The sequence below is a fragment of the Astatotilapia calliptera genome, chromosome 7 (genome assembly GCF_964374335.1).
Source record: "Astatotilapia calliptera chromosome 7, fAstCal68.1, whole genome shotgun sequence".
In the NCBI taxonomy this organism is placed as follows: domain Eukaryota; kingdom Metazoa; phylum Chordata; class Actinopteri; order Cichliformes; family Cichlidae; genus Astatotilapia; species Astatotilapia calliptera.
In genome coordinates, this window is record NC_137428.1 from 67575415 (window position 1) to 67594645 (window position 19231).

At 42.4% G+C, this 19231-nt stretch overlaps 1 protein-coding gene across 1 annotated transcript in view; it reads right to left on the reverse strand.

The window, feature by feature from the left end:
• Positions 1-436: 436 nt before the first annotated feature.
• Positions 437-19231, reverse strand: part of cdh13 (cadherin 13, H-cadherin (heart)) — a 389881-nt gene continuing 371086 nt past the window's right edge. The window contains exons 14-16 of the mRNA XM_080303968.1: positions 15904-16122; positions 15474-15509; positions 437-2035 (exon numbers count right to left, since the gene is read on the reverse strand). Of these exons, the coding sequence (XP_080160094.1) occupies positions 15499-15509; positions 15904-16122 (230 nt within the window). The 3' untranslated portion in view covers positions 437-2035; positions 15474-15498. The remainder of the gene's footprint in view (positions 2036-15473; positions 15510-15903; positions 16123-19231) is intronic.

Here is a 19231-nt window from a genome sequence, read left to right on the forward strand (position 1 = left end):
TTCCTTTGACCCCAAAACCCCCAAAAAGCAAAGGAAAATGAGAGCGGTACACGCAGCACATTACCAGGAATTTCACTAAGACTGGAAAAGTAAATGAGCTCTTCCACATATCCTACAGGTCAACCATAGTACACAGATTTCATACGATGGACTTATTTTTTAATAATGAAGATCTTCTCTGTATAAATCTGCACTTACACTCTTTTGCTTTTGCAAGAAGATTATCAGGTCTTTTTAAAATTAGTTATTTTTAAGATGAAGTGGTGTCCATCCATGTTCATAAATGAGCACACACTAAGTTAATTTGCCCTAATTAGTAATTCTGACCCTAAAATAAAAACAGGCTAACTTTCATTTTTTGTTGAACGAGCTAACAGCGTGTTCTCCAAAGGAGTAAAAAAAGATTTTCAGGAAAAACACAATTTCCAAAATAACATTGTGGGAATTTCAGTAACGGCTTTATTAAATTAGTGCAAAAGACAGACATAACTCATTCAAAATGTCATCTTTTTCTTTACGGTGGTCTTCCAAACGGACCCACACACGCTAAGTTCTTTAGATGAGCGCAAGAGAAAAAAGCAGAACTATCCAGCGAAACCACAGCCTTTGTTTTCGTACACGTCTTCTTGTGTCTTGTAATGAGAGACAGAGGGCGAACAGCAGAGGACAGAACTGACTGGAGACAGAATCGAACCTAAACACAAATGCAGTCATATAAACACGACTCCTGATTCTGCAATTAATCACAGATTTTAAAATAAGGAACAAAAAAAGGAAAGAAATGAAAAAAAGATGTTACAATAAAATAGTCAACACATCCATAGCATTAGAAATAGTGCCTAAAATCACAGAAAATGTTTCCTCTTTTTTTTATTTAACCACCGTGTGGGCGACCGAAGAACTTGCAATCAAAGTACATAAGTTAATCAATAGTATATATTTATACAATGGTAAAAAATAAAATATTTATAATAGTACTTTTTTGTTTTTAAGGTTTACACCGTTACTATAAAGATAGACTGTTTTCCACTCCATGACAACTAATGCAATAAAAACAGAAGCAAATCGAAGAAACGACTCCAGAGAGTTTCTGACTTTGAAGGCTTATGGCTACCACCTCGTCCTAAAAGACAACAACCACTGCAGACAAAGGAAACAGGCTTTGTTCTGTCTGCTTAAAGAGTGAAACAAGATCAAACACAGTCTGTGACCAGAAAAGAAAGAAACACATCAAAAAGTCAATGCTCTTCCCCGACCAGGACAGTAGCTCAGCTTTTGCAATGTCTCCTGGTCCAGTGAGAGACAGAGAGAGGTCAATAGATAGACGAGGAGGCAGGAGAGGAGTCGCTGATAGATGTCGGAGCGATTTTTCTATTCGTGGGTGGGTGAGGAAAAACAAGGGAAAAGAAAACAGAGAGAGCAATGATCGGGAAAGAGGGTGAAAACAAAAGCTTACCAGATTTCAAATGAGCAGAGGTTTAAGGTGTGGTTCAACATGAATTGGATTTGCTTATCTTTTGTTTTTGTTACAATATCAATATACATGTTGTTTCAAGTATCTCCTACGGATGTGGCATGTTGCCACAAATGCTCCCAACACGCAGTGTTTGGCTGCCAGAGCGGGAGAGAGGTGCCAAAATGGAATACAATGGAAACTGTAGAAAGAAATGGAATAATCAATAGTGGATGAAGTACAGGAGGGAGATGATCGAGGAGAAGAGAGAAGACTGATACAAGGAAGGACAGATGCAACGAGAAAAGCACATATGAGGAGAAGGAGAAGGATAAGTGAGTTAAAAAAGCCAGCAAACCAAAAAAACCACAGTGGTGTTGTACAGCGCTGGGCCGATGGGGATTTCCAGTATTTTCTTGTTTGATTTGTCATGGTTTATAAGACCTCTTCTCGTTCCTTCTTCTTCCTCTTATTTGTCTTCTTTTTCTTCTCTCCTAAGCCCGGGTTGCGTGGGGGAGATAAGTCGTTGCTTTTCGGTGTTGCAAAAAATGACTACAGGAGGTTTCAGCAGGATCTACAGGCCTGGTGGGAGAAGGGATGAACGAGAGGAGGAAATAAGGCAGAGAGAGGGGAGAGAGGAAGGGAAAAAGAGAGGAGACATGGTAAAAGTCAAGGTCATCGCCGAACCAGATCAGCTGCAATCAATTACACAGGACAGATGATGCTATCGCATTATTAAAAATTCAATAAGAAAAGAAGAGAGAAGTTCGAGCTGTTCGCTCTTAGGCGCCTTTAGGCACCATCAACCACGTTATTGTCTTTAATGTGAACGTCCACACTAAAACGGTGTCAGCGTGTAGCTTCTTTAGCATTCTGGACAGGTCGATCAATACAAGCAGCTCTCCCTAACGTAAGAGCACGGACTAGTACACCGAGCTTTTGATTTGCCTTTAAGAGGCCATTTCTAGAGCGGCTGCTGCTAAGATTAATTGGGCACTGATGTGTATCTGTACAATACTTAAAAGTTTACTTCAGATCGAGTACTGAGGACTGCCCTGAGGCCAAAAATATGATGTCGACCGCGGCCAAGCCCGAACATCATGGTGGGAACCTCAAAGGTCATATATTGGGTTTGGGCAGGGGGGGTGTAGTCGGGTACATTTTCTAGTAATGTGACAGCTTGTCTCATCAGTCTGGCACAACTGCTTTCAGTGAGGTAGTTTCAAATTTGATACAGCAACGCATATAGTCACATAAATACACACAGCTGGCACACGCACGCACACAAACGCACACTGCAGCATGAAATGTGAAAGTTTATTGATTGTCTCTCTGGCAGCCATCTCCGCATAGTCTGCCTTCTATTTCTGATATGTCTGGAGACGGCTGAGGGTTGGACAGAAACCCTTACTCCTGTTTGCCATTTTCATTATCCTGCCGCCTCTTTTTCTTCCATTACCTCCATTTTTATCTCTTCTCTGATATGATGTGATTACATGTTGGATACGGCACGTTTTGGACAGTCTTAGTTACACACCTGTGCTTTTTGAGTCCATTCATCAGCACTTTATTGAATTAAATGGAATTACAAGTTAATAATACTAAACATAACTTTTACTGTTAAGACCTGCTCCACTAATCCACATTATTTTGTGTTAATTCATACGAATCCACGCTAAGAAGGGGGATTCTCAGGTTCTTTATGTGAATGTGCACTGTCGACAGAGATGAGCAGCTAATTGGTCCCCTTACAGTCGAGGAAGTAAAACAGAGCATAATCAGTATCCAGTCGTTAAGTGATGACGTGACGAATCCTACTTCCGGGCCTAAAGTAGTCTGCGTTTAATATGGCTTTTGTGTTGTTAACATGTTTAATGTTTTGTATTTTCTTCTATTTAATCTCAAAAAGCTCCTAAAACAGTCAGTGATCACTGTTGACCTCCCTCGGCTTTTATTACCGCTAATCATTTATTTAAGCTCAGTTTTTAAAACCTTAGGATGTAACTACAGCCCAGCCCATGCAGCAGTACATGAATGACTAACCTCGTATTGTGGGTGGATTATCTCAGTTGTTCTCCTGGCTGAAGTTTGGTCCTTTTACAGCATCCTGCCATGCGATTACATTTGTTCCTGACCACCGAGAACACTCACGTTAACTTTTATCCAGTGGAAAAAAAGTTAGCTTGTTTATATTATGCTAACATAGCTGTGTCGCTAGCGGTCACGTAGCACATCATTATATATCAGCTAGCCAAACTTCAGTAACCCTACAAACGTCACTGCTGTTTAGTTTTCTGTCTTCATTTATGCTGGAAGTGATAACAGAGCTGTACATTTTAATTTGTTTCCAAAACCCCGCAGTCAGGACATGCTATATTGTATTTAGATAGAAGCTAGCGAGCTAACTTCCTGCTAACTTCTAACTCCGTTAAATGTCATAAATTCCGTTTTCATGGATGCCTGGATGTTAAACTCAGTTGTTACACCTGGTAGAGCAGAACGCTGATCATTTTATTAAAGATGAAAGACTTTAGACAGTTTTTCAACTCTCAGTAATGCCACAGTGATCGTTTGATATATGGACCTGCAGCGGAGTTTAGGCCCAGACATGGCTAGTGATGTCAGACTTAACGACCGGATACTGTATATTGTATACAAATGAAACAAAAACATCGACAGCGCTCCTGTCTTTCCTAAGCTCCTTCCACCAGAGGAATCTCACATCACTGCACCTTACTGTAGGTCTTCAAAATAGACTTTCTCACTGTTTTTATTACTTAATTGATCGGATCATAAGAAATTGTATCATTTTTTGTCCCATGTTCGGTTAAATCTTCTAAAACCTTAAAATGCAGTCTGCAGAATGAAGGAGAACCTGGTTCCAGCACACACAGCCGTCTGATATTTTCTGTCTGATACTTTGTATTTTAATAGCTTTAACGTAACACGTGTAGTGCTCTTACCTTTTGAAGCTTATGCTATGTTTTTTAATAACAGCTCATTATACAGCACTTTCCTTACTTAACAGGCTTACCTGTAAACCTTGCATTTTACTGCTAATCTAGCAAAATGCATGCAACAAAATGTGTATAAAACAACAAATTTGTAGGTGGCAATTTGTCATAGCTAGTTTTTCTTTCTAAAGCGTTTACTGTTGCATTATTCTTTATGGATTTCCATTGTCAGCACATGAGTGGGTGCATGAGTTACGGTCACAGCTCTTGTGTGCTTTGTATAATAAGTTGGCAGTCAGTATCAGTCAAAAAAAACAATGCATTTGACATGCCAGCATGCCTTTCAGTCATTTCTCTGTGTAAGCACTCCCTTATCTTTACCTCTCTTTCTGTCTCTTTGTGACATTATGAAGCTATCTTGAGGAAAGTGAGCTATAATTGTCCCTAACACTGTAAAATGAAAAAGATGGAGTTCTGAGTTAGCTGAATATAAAAGGCATTTATTTATTTAGTACTTGAAGGTACTCGAAACTCAAATGCTAGGTTTGCAAGCCTAATGAGAGTCTGACAGCGTTGTTCTTTGTCTAACAAAGACAAGTAGATGCAAGCCGTGACATTCAACTAAATTCAGTTTTATTTATACAGCACCAAATCCCAACAACAGTCGCCTCAAGGCGCTTTATATTGTAAGGTAAAGACCAAACAATAATAGAAAGAAAACAGAGAAAGGCCCAACGATCACATGACCCCCTATGAGCAAGTTCTTTATGTTATATGTTATATTTACGTTACATTAAATTTCTTTATTCACATTGTTTACTGTGAAGTGTCAAACAGGGATGTACATATAGATGTGCTGTAAATAGAAGACAGTGTTAAGAGTATAAGTGATATAACAGTACTTTTCACTTCCCCATTTATTTATGTTTACATTCATATTCTTTAGTTTCCCTTTCATTTCTCCAACCGCTGCCATAAAGTGAATCAGGTTTCATCTTACAGTAATAGAAAAAAGAAATACCTTTTACCAAGAATGATCTATTTAAATATCACAGCACATCACAGATGTTCACGTTGCCATTTTCACTTATGGTAAGTCTCTGTGGGTAAAAGCAAGAGCTTAATGTGTAAAGTACAAATTTAACAAGCTGCAGGAGGCGAGGAACAATCAGGACACTGGAGGGAGCAGCAACAGATTCCCAGGCCTGTCTAATTGCTGAAAGGAGACGAAGGTGACACTAAATTAACTCAGGTGTGTCATGGTTACAAGCTGAACACAGAGGCACTGCAGCAGCAAGGAGTAAGAAGCATTATAAAGAAACTGTGTTAATAAGCCTTAGTGCGCTTTTCGTGTGTGTGTGTGTGTGTGTGCGTGTGTGTGTGGGTGTATCAGTCAGACGTTTGGACACACCTTATCATTAATGGGTTTTCTCTATTTTCATTTAGAAGGAGGTTTAAGGTTTGGCTCAACCACACCTTAAACCTGAAGGTAGCTGTTATCCTTCAGATGCTTGATAGATTCTGACTGAAGGCATCAAAACTATGAATGAACACACTGGAATTATGTAGTAAACAAAAAAAGTTGGAATGACTCAGAACATGTTTTATATTTCAGATCCTTCCTAACAGCCCTTTGCTTTGATTCCTGCTTTGCTCGCTCTTGGCCTTCTCTCCGTGAGCTTCATCAGGTCGTCACCTGAAATGGTTTCCAACAGTCTTGAAGGAGTTCACAGAGATGCTGAGCACTTGTTGGCCCTTTGCCTTCACTCTGCGCTCCATCTCATCCCAAACCATCTCCACTGGGTTCAGGTGACTGTGGAGGCCAGGCCATCTGACACATCACTGCATCTCTCTCCTTCTTAGTCAAATAGTGTTTGGAGTCATTGTACTGTTGAAAATAAATGATGGTCCAACTAAACCCAGACCAGACCGGATGGCATGTCGCTGCAGGATGCTGTGGTAGCCGTGCTGGCTCAGTGTGCCTTCGGTTTTGAATAAATCCCCAACAGTGTCACCAGCAAAGCCCCCCCACATCATCACACCTCCTCCACGCTTCAAGGTGGAAACCGTGCATGCAGAGACCAGAGATAGAAAAAGTTGCTGACATCCAGAAATCCTACCAGTGGCTGGACAAAGCTGGACTGAAAGACAGCACAGAGGCACTAATCATGGCAACACAGGAACTAAGTACACGATCCATAGAGGCTGGGGTCTACAAGGCAAGACCCCAGGTGCAGGCTGTGTAAAGATGCCCCTGAGACAATCCAGCACTGAGACAGCAGAGTGCAAGATGCTAGCAGGCAGGCCATACATGGAGCGCCATGACCGAGGCTAACATACAGTGGGGCAAAAAAGTATTTAGTCAGCCACCGATTGTGCAAGTTCCCCCACTTAAAATGATGACAGAGGTCAGTAATTTGCACCAGAGGTACACTTCAACTGTGAGAGACAGAATGTGAAAAAAAAATCCATGAATTCACATGGTAGGATTTGTAAAGAATTTATTCGTAAATCAGGGTGGAAAATAAGTATTTGGTCACCTCAAACAAGGAAAATCTCTGGCTCTCACAGACCTGTAACGTCTTCTGTAAGACGCTTTTCTGTCCCCCACTCGTTACCTGTATGAATGGCACCTGTTTGAACTCATCATCTGTATAAAAGACACCTGTCCACAGCCTCAAACAGTCAGACTCCAAACTCCGCCATGGCCAAGACCAAAGAGCTTTCGAAGGACACCAGGAAAAGTATTGTAGACCTGCACCAGACTGGGAAGAGTGAATCTACAATAGGCAAGCAGCTTGGTGTGCAAAAATCAACTGTGGGAGCAATCATCAGAAAATGGAAGACATACAAGACCACTGATAATCTCCCTCGATCTGGGGCTCCACGCAAGATCTCATCCCGTGGGGTCAAAATGATCATGAGAACGGTGAGCAAAGATCCCAGAACCACACGGGGGGACCTGGTGAATGACCTGCAGAGAGCTGGGACCAAAGTAACAAAGGTCACCATCAGTAACACACTACAACGGCAGGGAATCAAATCCCGCAGTGCCAGACGTGTTCGGCTGCTGAAGCCAGTGTATGTCCAGGCCCGTCTGAAGTTTGCCAGAGAGCACATGGATGATACAGCAGAGGATTGGGAGAATGTCATGTGGTCAGATGAAACCAAAGTAGAACTTTTTGGTATAAACTCAACTCGTCGTATTTGGAGGAAGAAGAATACTGAGTTGCATCCCAAGAACACCATACCTACTGTGAAGCATGGGGGTGGAAACATCATGCTATGGGGCTGTTTTTCTGCCAAGGGGACAGGACGACTGATCCGTGTTAAGGACAGAATGAATGGGGCCATGTATCGTGAGATTTTGAGCCAAAACCTCCTTCCATCAGTGAGAACTTTGAAGATGAAACGAGGCTGGGTCTTCCAACATGACAATGATCCAAAACACACCGCCCGGGCAACAAAGGAGTGGCTCCGTAAGAAGCATTTGAAAGTCCTGGAGTGGCCTAGCCAGTCTCCAGACCTCAACCCCATAGAAAATCTGTGGCGGGAGTTGAAAGTCCGTGTTGCTCGGCGACAGCCCCAAAACATCACTGCTCTCGAGAAGATCTGCATGGAGGAATGGGCCAAAATACCAGCTACTGTGTGTGCAAACCTGGTAAAGACCTATAGTAAACGTTTGACCTCTGTTATTGCCAACAAAGGTTATGTTACAAAGTATTGAGTTGTATTTTTGTTATTGACCAAATACTTATTTTCCACCCTGATTTACAAATAAATTCTTTACAAATCCTACCATGTGGATTCATGGATTTTTTTTTCACATTCTGTCTCTCACAGTTGAAGTGTACCTCTGGTGCAAATTACTGACCTCTGTCATCATTTTAGGTGGGGGAACTTGCACAATCGGTGGCTGACTAAATACTTTTTTGCCCCACTGTACTATGCAGATACATCGGAAGTCTCGAGGTCAAAATGTGATGCCCCCCCGAGGGTGGTCAAGAGTGACTGAGCTAAGATCCTTTCGGAGTTCCAGATACAGACAGACAAACTGGTGATGCCAAACTAACCAGACATAGCAGTGGTGGACAAGCAGAGGGAGGTGGTCATAATGACAGATGTTATACAGAGTGACAGCAACATCAGGGAGGAGGAACATGAGAATCTTGAGAAATACCAAAGACTCAGAGAAGAACTCGAGAAGAAGTGGAGGGTGAAGGTAACAGTGGTCCCAGTGGTAATCGGAGCATTCGATCCAGTGACACCCAAGCTCCAGCAAATCCCGGGAACAACATCCGAGATCTCTGTCCAGAAGAGCGCAGTCCTGGGAACAGCAAAGATACTGCTCAGGACCCTCACCCTCCCAGGCCTCTGGTAGAGGACCCGAGCTTGAAGGATTAAAAACCACTCCCAGTGCGAGGGGGGAATATTTATAAACCATGGATAAGCTGGAAACCTGGTCACTCTATGACTATGAAGTACTCGCCTGAAAGACTACTAGAAGATGTGAGGGCAGCATTATGGACAATGCCTACTGCAACCATCATTAAAACTAACCAGATGATCTACACAATGGTAGCAGTGATCCTTCAGATGCTTGGCTATAAGATGAACAGCCAAAAGGAGCAGAACCCTCCATGGAGAAGAAGACTAGAGGTCAAGATCAAGGCAGTACAGAGGGAGGTTTGCCAAATATCAAAACTGTGGAAAGAAGTGATAAAGAAAGGAATGCCAAAAAGTACAACAAGCTGCCGAAACCTGAGGTCTTAGGAACTGCAAAACAAAGACTGGTAGCCTTGTATAGCTGCTTGAAGAGCCAGGAGTATAAAAAAGATGTTCTCCACTCAACCATCAAGGTTTACTTGGGTGGAGTGGGAGGAAAACATTATTAGAACTACCCCACCAAGGCTGAAGACACATCAATAGTGGAAAAGCATATGAGAGAATAATGCTCACATAACAACAATGCTTGGTGTCCTGATTCCCGAGGATCCAACAACCTGCCTCAATACAACATGGAAGCTCCTGTCAGGCATCATAGTGGCTAAGACGAACAATACACGAGCAAACAAGACAAACACCATCTCCTGGTAGAGCAATAACTAAAGACTGGAAGACCAGACTGAGCAACCAAAAAATATAAAAGATTAACAGAACCATAAAAGTCTTCGTCAGGATGTGGCTGGAAAAGCCCGATTCAAGCTGATTGCACAAGTCAAGTTACTACATAGGCCTGATCCCCCTCAGCCAGATCATTAACAAGGCTGGCTACACACACCCACTATGGAACGGAGCAACCATTAGGCATCTCCTCTAAGATATCAAGCTGTATGCCAGGAGTGAATGACACAGTGATTGACTGATCCATACCACATGGAGCTACAAATGCAACCGGAATATCGTAGTGGGAACTGAGGAGAGTGTACTACCAGAAGGCAACCCAGCACACATCAAAGATAAGCAATAGAGCTGTTTCTGAGTTTTATTTACCAAGATGGACATGTGCCTCGAGTACGAGAATTTTGTGAAATTGGTTCCCAAGAAAAACGCTCATCACCTGCTCCATGTCAGCTCCCCTGATGCAAACAGGGAGCTGTCTCTTTGCCTCCTTATTGCTAAAATTAATAACAGTCAGCTGGGTCGTGTTGTTGAAAAAGATTAAGCAGATTAAAAGTTCTGTTTTAAGCGTTTGCACCGATTTATCCAAATGTTAAAGCCTGTAGGCAAGACTCAGTAGTTCAACAGTATCTGCTTACAATAATAGTTTGATTCTATGTAAAGTGTGAATTAAACTGTGCACAGTACTAAAGTCCTGGAATCTAAATGTGACACTACCGTAATTATTATTAACCTGTAATGAAAGTAAGCTGTAAGAACTCTTTTCAGGGGCTGGTATTAATACAGAACTTTGCCCGGCTGTGGAAATCAAGCAGCTGGTGTTAAAATCTGCATTACCTTGTCTGTGTTATACATTTTTCTTGACTTTTGCTTCCAGTTTGGGGACTGAGAAGCTCCTACGTGTCCCTGCCATTTAGCAGATGTACAAATGTAGCAATAAATCATTCATAATACATGAGGGCTGCCTGATGCAACAAATTCATAATCATTAACTATTAATGAAGCCTTTAAGCATGACTTGCTAATGATCAAGAAATTATTCAAACATCTTTAAAGCAAATACAGCAACGTTTTTGGTGTCCCAAAAATGTCAACATGTACAGTTTCCATGTTACTCTGTGTTTTCTAGTAGTATAAGTTACTTGTCATTATATATGAATACACTCTGATGGTATCAGAGCACTCATTACAGTACAGTCAGAGCTCAAGTGGTTCAAGCCTGTTGTCTTAAGAAGCAGGGCACTAATGCATCGTTTCATGTTCAAAGATCTTCACAGCCTGATTCAGTGAAGGAAGAGACGACCCTTCAGCCATATGCATCTTTCTGGTGTGCGGCCTCTTTAAGGAAAGCTATGAAAAAGTCATATTTATACAAGAGTAAATAAGCCCCTAAACATCCTGTCTCAGTAGCTGGGAGGGGATTAGTGCAGAGCTAGAGAAGGAAGACGAAAAGTGGCTGTCAGAGCAAAGCGAGGGATCAGAAAGGAGGAATAGTGTGGTCTAAAACCCCAGAAGGATGGAGGTAAATTAGTGGCATCTGGGCTGGGAGTTGTTTGTTGTGTTTAATGATAAATGCCTTGTTTTTACTCCACCCTCTCACTGTCTCTCTCTCTCGCCTATACCCTTGGAATTACATCATTACACTTGCTGAAAACACAGAGAAACACAGAGAAAATCTGCAGTTCTCTGCAGTGCATTAATGCAGCTGAAGCTTGTAATCCTGGGAGGAAAAGAGTTTAGCATGCAGTTTGAGCTGGAAGACCTTCCTAGGTTGACTCAGAGCAGGTACGATGAAATGCGGGATTGAGAAAGCAAAAAAAGAACTTTGGCGCTCCTTCCACTAGTTTTTTTTTCATTTTATCAAATCATTTCACATAAGCCAAATAAGCAAAGTAAGTCACTCTGGGCCACAACATATCAATCTTCAAAATCCAGCAAAGTCCACACTACCACCACTAAAATACACTTGATTTATACACTGTCCATATTGGCCAACTTACTGCTTCCAGCCTCACATCATCAACTTTGAACTTTTTTTTGCAACAGTGAGGCTGCTGCAGGGAGATACTGCATGTTCTGTGCAGGGCACGCACGTTCACATATAGACTGATAGGGGGCAGTGTGGTCATCTATAATAGTATTCCACCTGTGAGTTGTATTAAGCAAAGAAATACTCCTTGTAATTCTAAAATTAGGACTCGTGCTTATGAGTCACTTTAGTTTTTGAGTGCATCTGTAGCCTGTGGGGAAAAAACCTGACTGACATCACTTCGTGTGCCCGTTTAGGAAATTCTCTGTCTTTTGAAGAATAGAGATTTAGCACCCTCCATCTAAACGTGCATTTGTACGTGCGTTTGCCATAATATATCTGCATGTATTCTCTCCTACAGGACTATAGAATAATACTGTAATTGTGTCCTACTTTCATGGTAATCTTTGTGAATTTGTGTATACGAAGTGATTTTTGTGCGAGTCTGTGGCACAGGGAACTACAAAGAAAGCTTTACAGTGGGAGGGAGTGGAAGTAGGCCCCCGCAAAGCCCTGGGATTTATCTACCAATCCTGCAAGTGCAAACAAAGGGTTGTTGAGCATTAGAAGACACAGTATATGTTGGCACACTGCAAATACAGACACACACTTGTACTCTGTATTCGTCCAGCGGGGTTACATATATTATGTATTGGTGTGAAAACCAAGCCCAGTGATGCATTATTTGGCTGAGAGCTGATGCAGAAAGCAAGCTAGGACATGGTGGAGGGGATGGATGGATGCAGGTGGGATAAGGTGAGACTGGAGTCCAGTTCTGTGCTATATTAAGTACATGCTTCACAACTCTTTTGGTCCAGTTAATGTAAAGCACAAAGGGAAATCTGCCATAGAGGCGGTCAGATGATGCAGTTTTCTTTTCTCCGTCTTCTCCATTGATACTGTTTCTACCTACTGAATGCTTTACAGAGAAAACTGAACTGAAGCACTGGTGAAGATCACAGTCATTTTCTCTTTTTTCTCCTTGAGCTCCACTCAAACACCAGATTGATAAATTACCCTCAGTCCAAACACAACTTCTTGCTTCTCTCTTTTTCTCCTTCTGCTGCTTCTTCTGACACATTTATTAGTATATGTCTTATACATTTATTTTTTATTTTCATGATTTCACTTATATTTGAGCTTCACTGCGCATAGTTTTGCAATAACCTGATTAGTGTGACATGGAAAGTTGACTCCTCATCACAGGAATAAAACAAGTTTTCTGCTGCCTGCTAGTTATTTGCATTGCATTTCTGTGTTTCCATTGGATGCAGTAAAGATAGCACACAGGTACACTGCTCTTAACCATAGTTTACATAGTTAAACATTTGTTAGGAAGCTTCCTAACAAATTTAATGAGTTCCATCTAAAGGTGGAGACACCAATGTTCATTTTCTGTGTTGGCATGGCTGTTAGAGGTTACTCAGCCTTAAAACACGACTATAAGCCTTTAATAAAAGTCTAATAATAGTCTCCTCTACACATGCTGAGGAGATGGTCTCACATATTTATTATTTTGACAAATATAGAGTCTTAAAAAATTAAATAGATGATGAGCACAAGGTGTCCTTTAGTAGTCCTGCTTTATGCCTCGGAAACAGGAAGACAAAAATCTTGTTTTATAGAGACATTAGGAGGCTGGAAAGGTAGAAGATGGTGTATCGTAGCGCTGAAGGACAACTTGTGTGTGTGCAAGAGGCTTTGACATAATGGCGACATCTGATTGGGCCGCTCTACAGAAAACACTAGCTTGAAAATCAAGAATGCCCAGTTAAGGGAAGCATTTTAATTATTCTGTGTCTCCTGCCTCGGCTTGCCTTTTCAATGTTTAACGAAGACTTCCGTCTTTCTAAACATAGCCATAAATAAAGTCCGCAAATGAAGATAATGGGGGGAAAAAAAAAGAAACATGTCTGCCAATTCCCCCAGCATAAACATTTTCCAGGCAGTAAACAGATTGCAGACATATTTAATATAGACACTTCCCTGTTATGTTCACTGACATAACCGCACGTGCTTTACCTGAAGAAATGATTTGTGGATGCCAATTATTTTAAAGATTAAATATTTAGTAGACATGGTTGGGGATTAAGAGAGAAGGAGGATGAGTGAGGAGAGCTACAGATACAAGGAAAGAAGAATTAAGATAGCTGTTGTGCTGGCCATGCATTCTGCATGCCTGTAGCCCAGCGAGCAAAAAACAAAGAGTTTAATCTGCACACTGCTTTCTTCTCCTTTCCCCATCCTTCCCCCTCTGGCTCTTTTCATTTTTCTTCCCCTCATCTCTCTCTTTCGGGGTCAGAGTTCAGTTTGGAGATAAGGGAATTGGAACAGGATACTCTCTGCCTCTCTGTCAGACTATCTGACTACACACTGCAGCGATCAGCCCCCTCTATCTGTCCCCCAGCACAGGTCTGTGTGATGAGCTTGAGCAGAAGTCATCTCTCTGAGCTCCCGCAGTGTGTGTGTGTGTGTCTGTGGAGATGTTCTGTGTCTGAATTGGTGAACCTCTGCTGCTGAGCTGTAATACTGTCTCAGATTCCCAGTAGAGATACAGACACACACACACACTTTTCTTGTTTCCTCTCTGTCTGTAATCTTCAACCTTCAGCTTCGGGGTAACTCCACCGTCTGCAACGTGCGTTCTGACTACACAAACGTACTCCGGGCCAAACGAACGGATGTGCACAGCCTCCGGAACAAGCATCCAAGAATCCGTGTTCTGGAGAAGCTATTTGGTTAATGAATGCCACTGTCTATCACTGCACTACTTACAGTAGAGTAATGAAGGCTACTGTCGTTCAGTGCAAAAAGGACATCTGTGGCAAAGACTCTCTTAACATCATCTTTGGCATGTCAACCAATTAGAAGGCTTTCGAGTTCAGACACATGTTTGCGCTACCATGGAAACCCCGTATAGGAAGCTGCGTCTGAAAAGGAGTCTGTGAAAAGCTACCTGACTGCTCCAGCTGGGATAGTCTCAGGATCACTGCCATAAAACTTTCCAAGAGGTGGCTGTTTGTCCTTGAACGCTGATGCAGCATCAGCTTGTGATTAGTGTGTCGCAGCGAAACCGCGACTAATGGCCTATCAACGCTGTCGTGCGGTGTGCTTATGCCGCTGCTTGCTACACGCCGTCATTTTAATTTAATACTTTGTGTCCTGTGAATCACGAGCTGAAGAAGTTGCAGGTAACTGAGTGCACGTAGCTGAATCAGAAGAAGATGAAGAGTGGGCGCAGGCGCCACTTCAAACAATGCTTTCTGTAACACGTAACAGTTATCTGTTAGGAGTGAGCATTCAGAGAAAAGATATGCATCCATAGACAGATTGATCTATAGCCATAGGAAGATCGCTGAGTCATACTAGAAGCTAGAAAAAGAACAGCAGAGATGTTGCCCACAAGCAAAGGATTATGGGGGAAATGCGGCTAAACAGAGAAGCACAAGACAAGTGGTACAAAAAAACTGTGGCAGAGGAGGCTGAAGGAAGAGAGTTTGACAGGACTGACAGGAGATGAGAAAAAGGGAGGAAAGATGTTAAGATCAGTAGAAGAAGACAGGGAAGAGAGCTGGGAGGACAAAGGGAAGGATGGCTGTGATTTGTCGCACGATCAGAAGTAAAACATTTTACAGTCAAACACAAATTAGCAGAACAAAGATGGAATAATTACAGCTACCCATCTTTCAGCGCTGAAATGAAATTCCTTCTCTGTTCCTCCCATCCATCACATTATTTTTTTTTTACCCTCTCATTCCTCATCATCTCCTTCTCTCGCTTTACTCCGTCACCATCCCTCCTGCTGTAGACAGCCGCCGGCATACAGCGAGCTCGCCTATAAACTACAGAGAACAAGCCCAGACAGAGCGAGAACGGGATCTGGGGCCTTAAAGATGCAAATGAGTTTTCTTCTCACCAAACTAGCTGTTGGATGTCCTCCATTACAAACGTGCTGTAAATGGAGAAGGCTGAATTATTCATACCATCACTTGGCTTAAATGAGATATTTAGAGTAAATTCAAGTTTGACTTCCTTGGGAGCGCCTTAGGCTTGTAGGCAGGAAATATAGAAACATAAAATGTACAAGACACACTTGTGCATCTTGAATTAAATGATGTATTCTTCCCAGGCAAAGAATTCAAATCCTTTTTCTTTACACGTGAACATAAGTGCAAAAACTGCTTTGATCCTAAATAAAATGATGCTCCATGTTTGTCTGCATTGATTTTGTACCCGAGTCTGTACTGGAATCGGCAGGAATTCACTTTTGAACTGAGGAGAAAATAAAAAACACACAAAGAACCAGAGTTTTCTGTTGTTGTGGGAGTTGGTTGCGATGTACTTACAGAGTAAGGTGAGCAGGAGTGTTGCGAGCGGCACAAGAAACCTGGCACGATGGGAGTGGGCCGAGCTGCAGTGCATCCGGTTCTTATTACAGATGCAAACCTGAACCTTGACCTCTGTATTATTGGACAAAGGGGGTACCCCTGAGTCCGTGATGAGCAGCGGGAGTTGGTAGTTGTCTTTCTTCAGACTGCGCAGAAGCCTGATTTGTGAGTGCGTCGCTGCGGAAGACAAAGAAAACATTGGACGGGGTTCAAAGTTACGTCCATCTTCTCTACATAAACAGTGAGCTCCTTTGCAAAGCACAACTAAACATGTGTGTGTGCAACAAACACAAAGTAAGCAGGTGCAAAGGCATTCCTGACAACTGAAGCCATGGAAATTGCCACCAGTTAAGTTGCATCAGATTCATTACATTTTGTTGCATCATACTTTAAAATTTCTCCAGAGACACGACAGAACATACTGAAACTGGTGCACTTCATGCTGAAATGTGTCACAATATGCATGCCAACACATTTCACCTGTCTGCCAGAGCTGAGAGCTCTAAAACAGGCAAATTGTGTTTACTTAGAAAATCTGTCATTTAACTCAGTGCTCAAAATAACGTTATAAGGCAATAAACGTCAGAAATACTGAGGTCATTCTTCACACAAACCCCCCGCAGATCGATATGTTTCGTCACACTCTGATTTGTACATGAATGACTATGTGAACATTCGGGTGGCTGTAAACACCTCGAGGTCTTCCTCTGTACAGACACAGCAGGACTTGTTGCTCCCTCTACTCAGATTGGTGAAAAATTACAGGAAACCTTCCTGGTAATAAATGACCTGTCACGAGTCCTGTGACTCAGTGTTTGGTTTTTGCTTATTAATATTGTTTGTTTCTGTTAGTGTCTGGTTGTGTTTGAGTTTCTTTGCCTCTCCTGTGCTACACCTTTCCTGTCTCAAACTCTCTGGCTGTGTCCCAACTCAGGGTCTGCAGCCTTAAAGGCCGCATTTTAAGGCCGATTACGTCACAGCGACGCGACGAAGGCTGTCCCAATTCGAAGGCTGCTCGAAATGCGGCCCTCAGATGCGTCCTTCATTTCCCTGAATTTTAAGGACGTGGCGGTGTAGACTTCGTGGCCCAACATATCCCAGAATGCATAGCGCGGCGGTGGGTGTGGATAATTTTGCAGAAAAAAAACGGCGGATGAGGGGCGCCCGAAGAGTGAACTTTAAGTACTGAATATTATGTCACTTATTTATGTGCAAATGTTTAATAACGAAGAACATGAAAACATTACTGTTGGCCACATGTTGGCAAAGTCATGTGACATTAGTGACGTTTGTACTAACTTGGTTTTAAGGCCTTTACTTTAAAATATACGCCGTCCAATAGCTGAGCTTAATCAGAGAATGATCAAAGCTCGTGTAGAAACAAACAAATGAACAAAAGATTGTCTCCTTCATCTCTGTCAAACAAAGCTGTATGACACGTTTCCAGCTGTTAGTATCATGGTTGCTAGGCAACCTGGGCAGCGCGACGGAGGCTAGACCGTCCCATTTCACAAGCCTCGCACTTCCGGCCTTAGCGGTCTTTGAGTACGCGGCCCTTGAGGACTGTTGAGGCTGCAGACCCTGAATTGGGATACAGCCTTTGTGCTCGTGCTTCTCCTGTGGGTTCCCTGTCAGCCGTGCCTCCTGGTCAAGTCTGCATCTCCGTGCTTGTCTTGTGTTTCCTGTTTTACTTTGGTAGTCTCACGTCCTGTGATCAGTGTTTTGCTTTCCTCTCATCTCATTATGTTGGATTAGTCCCAGCTGTGTTTCCCATTCTTGTGTATTTAAGCGCTGTGTTCTCCGCTGCCCTTTGTCGCGTCGCACCCTCACCATGCTGTTTTCCCTCCGTGTTCCAACTTCTAGTTCTCAGTTCCTGGTTTGTTTTCTAGAGTTTCTTGTTCCCAGTTTAGTTTTGTATTTGATGTTAGTTTTCCAGCCAATAAAGCGGCCGCTTTGACTTTACCTTTTCGTGTTCGAGTCCTGACACACAGCTGATCGTGACATTATGTAAAACTGAACACAGTTTTATGAACTAAGCCAGAAGATGTTTATTTCCTTGACTGAACAATGGTAGTTATAGTGGTGCAACATTCAAATCTCTCACAAGTACTCATTTGGGTTGTGGTTTGGTGACTGTGAGTGCCACAGCAGTGTGAGGAGGAAGAATTATTATTATTATGTTGCTTTTCTTTAGAGCTCTGAAGTCTCGTTCATCTTTTATCTAGTTTTTAGGGCATTGAAGGTTCGAATGCTTCCAATTAGGGCAGTAGTGAAGTTGTTGTTGTGGACTATGGAGCCCAAAAAACCCCGAGTCTAACAGTCATCTTAAAGTGTCTCTTGGGACAGCAGTGTTTGGGGATTCACTTTGAGATTCTGGGTTGGTTTTGTATGAATTTGATCAATTGCATTTGTTCATGAGCATGACTGCAGCTCTTGTCCATGCTTTAGGTTATCCTCTTCAAAATAATAATGCTGTAAGCCCACATCATAGATCCTGGAGGTAGGTGAGCATGTGCCCTTGTCCTACATTCTTATGAGTCATTTCCATCAACTCTGAGAAAAAGCAGGTAAATATAAAACAGAGGACTGAAATGTTCTAATGCTGAGCTCTCTGTCTTTATCACCACAGCTGACACGCCGCTGCAGGTCCCAATGGAAACTTTATTAACTCGTATCTCTTAGAGATTATTTTGTGTCTAGTGTGGACATCACTTCTAGGTCTGAAAAGCAAAGCCGGCATCCAGGTGCCATAAATCTACATTCTGTTTCTTCTCTTGTGGTTGGAAAAAGAAATCAAGTCAAATTAAATTCTATAAGAAAACTTTGGCTGACCTCAGCAGCACTTTCTTGATGAGTTTATTCGTTCAGGTGATAGTTTTAAATCTCTCTGGATACAATGTGACGTTCATCTTGTCAGTTATATTTCTCATTAGAGAAAAAAGAATCTGAATTTATTTTTTGACAAATCACTGACAAAAACAAAAAACAAGACATCCGGAAGGTTGCCGGTTCGAGCCCCGGCTTGAACAGTCTCGGTCGTTGTGTCCATGGGCAAGACACTTTACCCCTTGCCTACTGGTGGTGGTCAGAGGGCCTGGTGGCGCCAGTGTCCGGCAGCCTCGCCTCTGTCAGTGCGCCCCAGGGTGGCTGTGGCTACAATGTAGCTGCCATCACCAGTGCGTGAATGGGTGGATGACTGGATGTGTAAAGCGCTTTGGGGTTCTTAGGGACTAGTAAAGCGCTGTATAAATACAGGCCATTTACCATTTACCATTTTTTTGGTCTA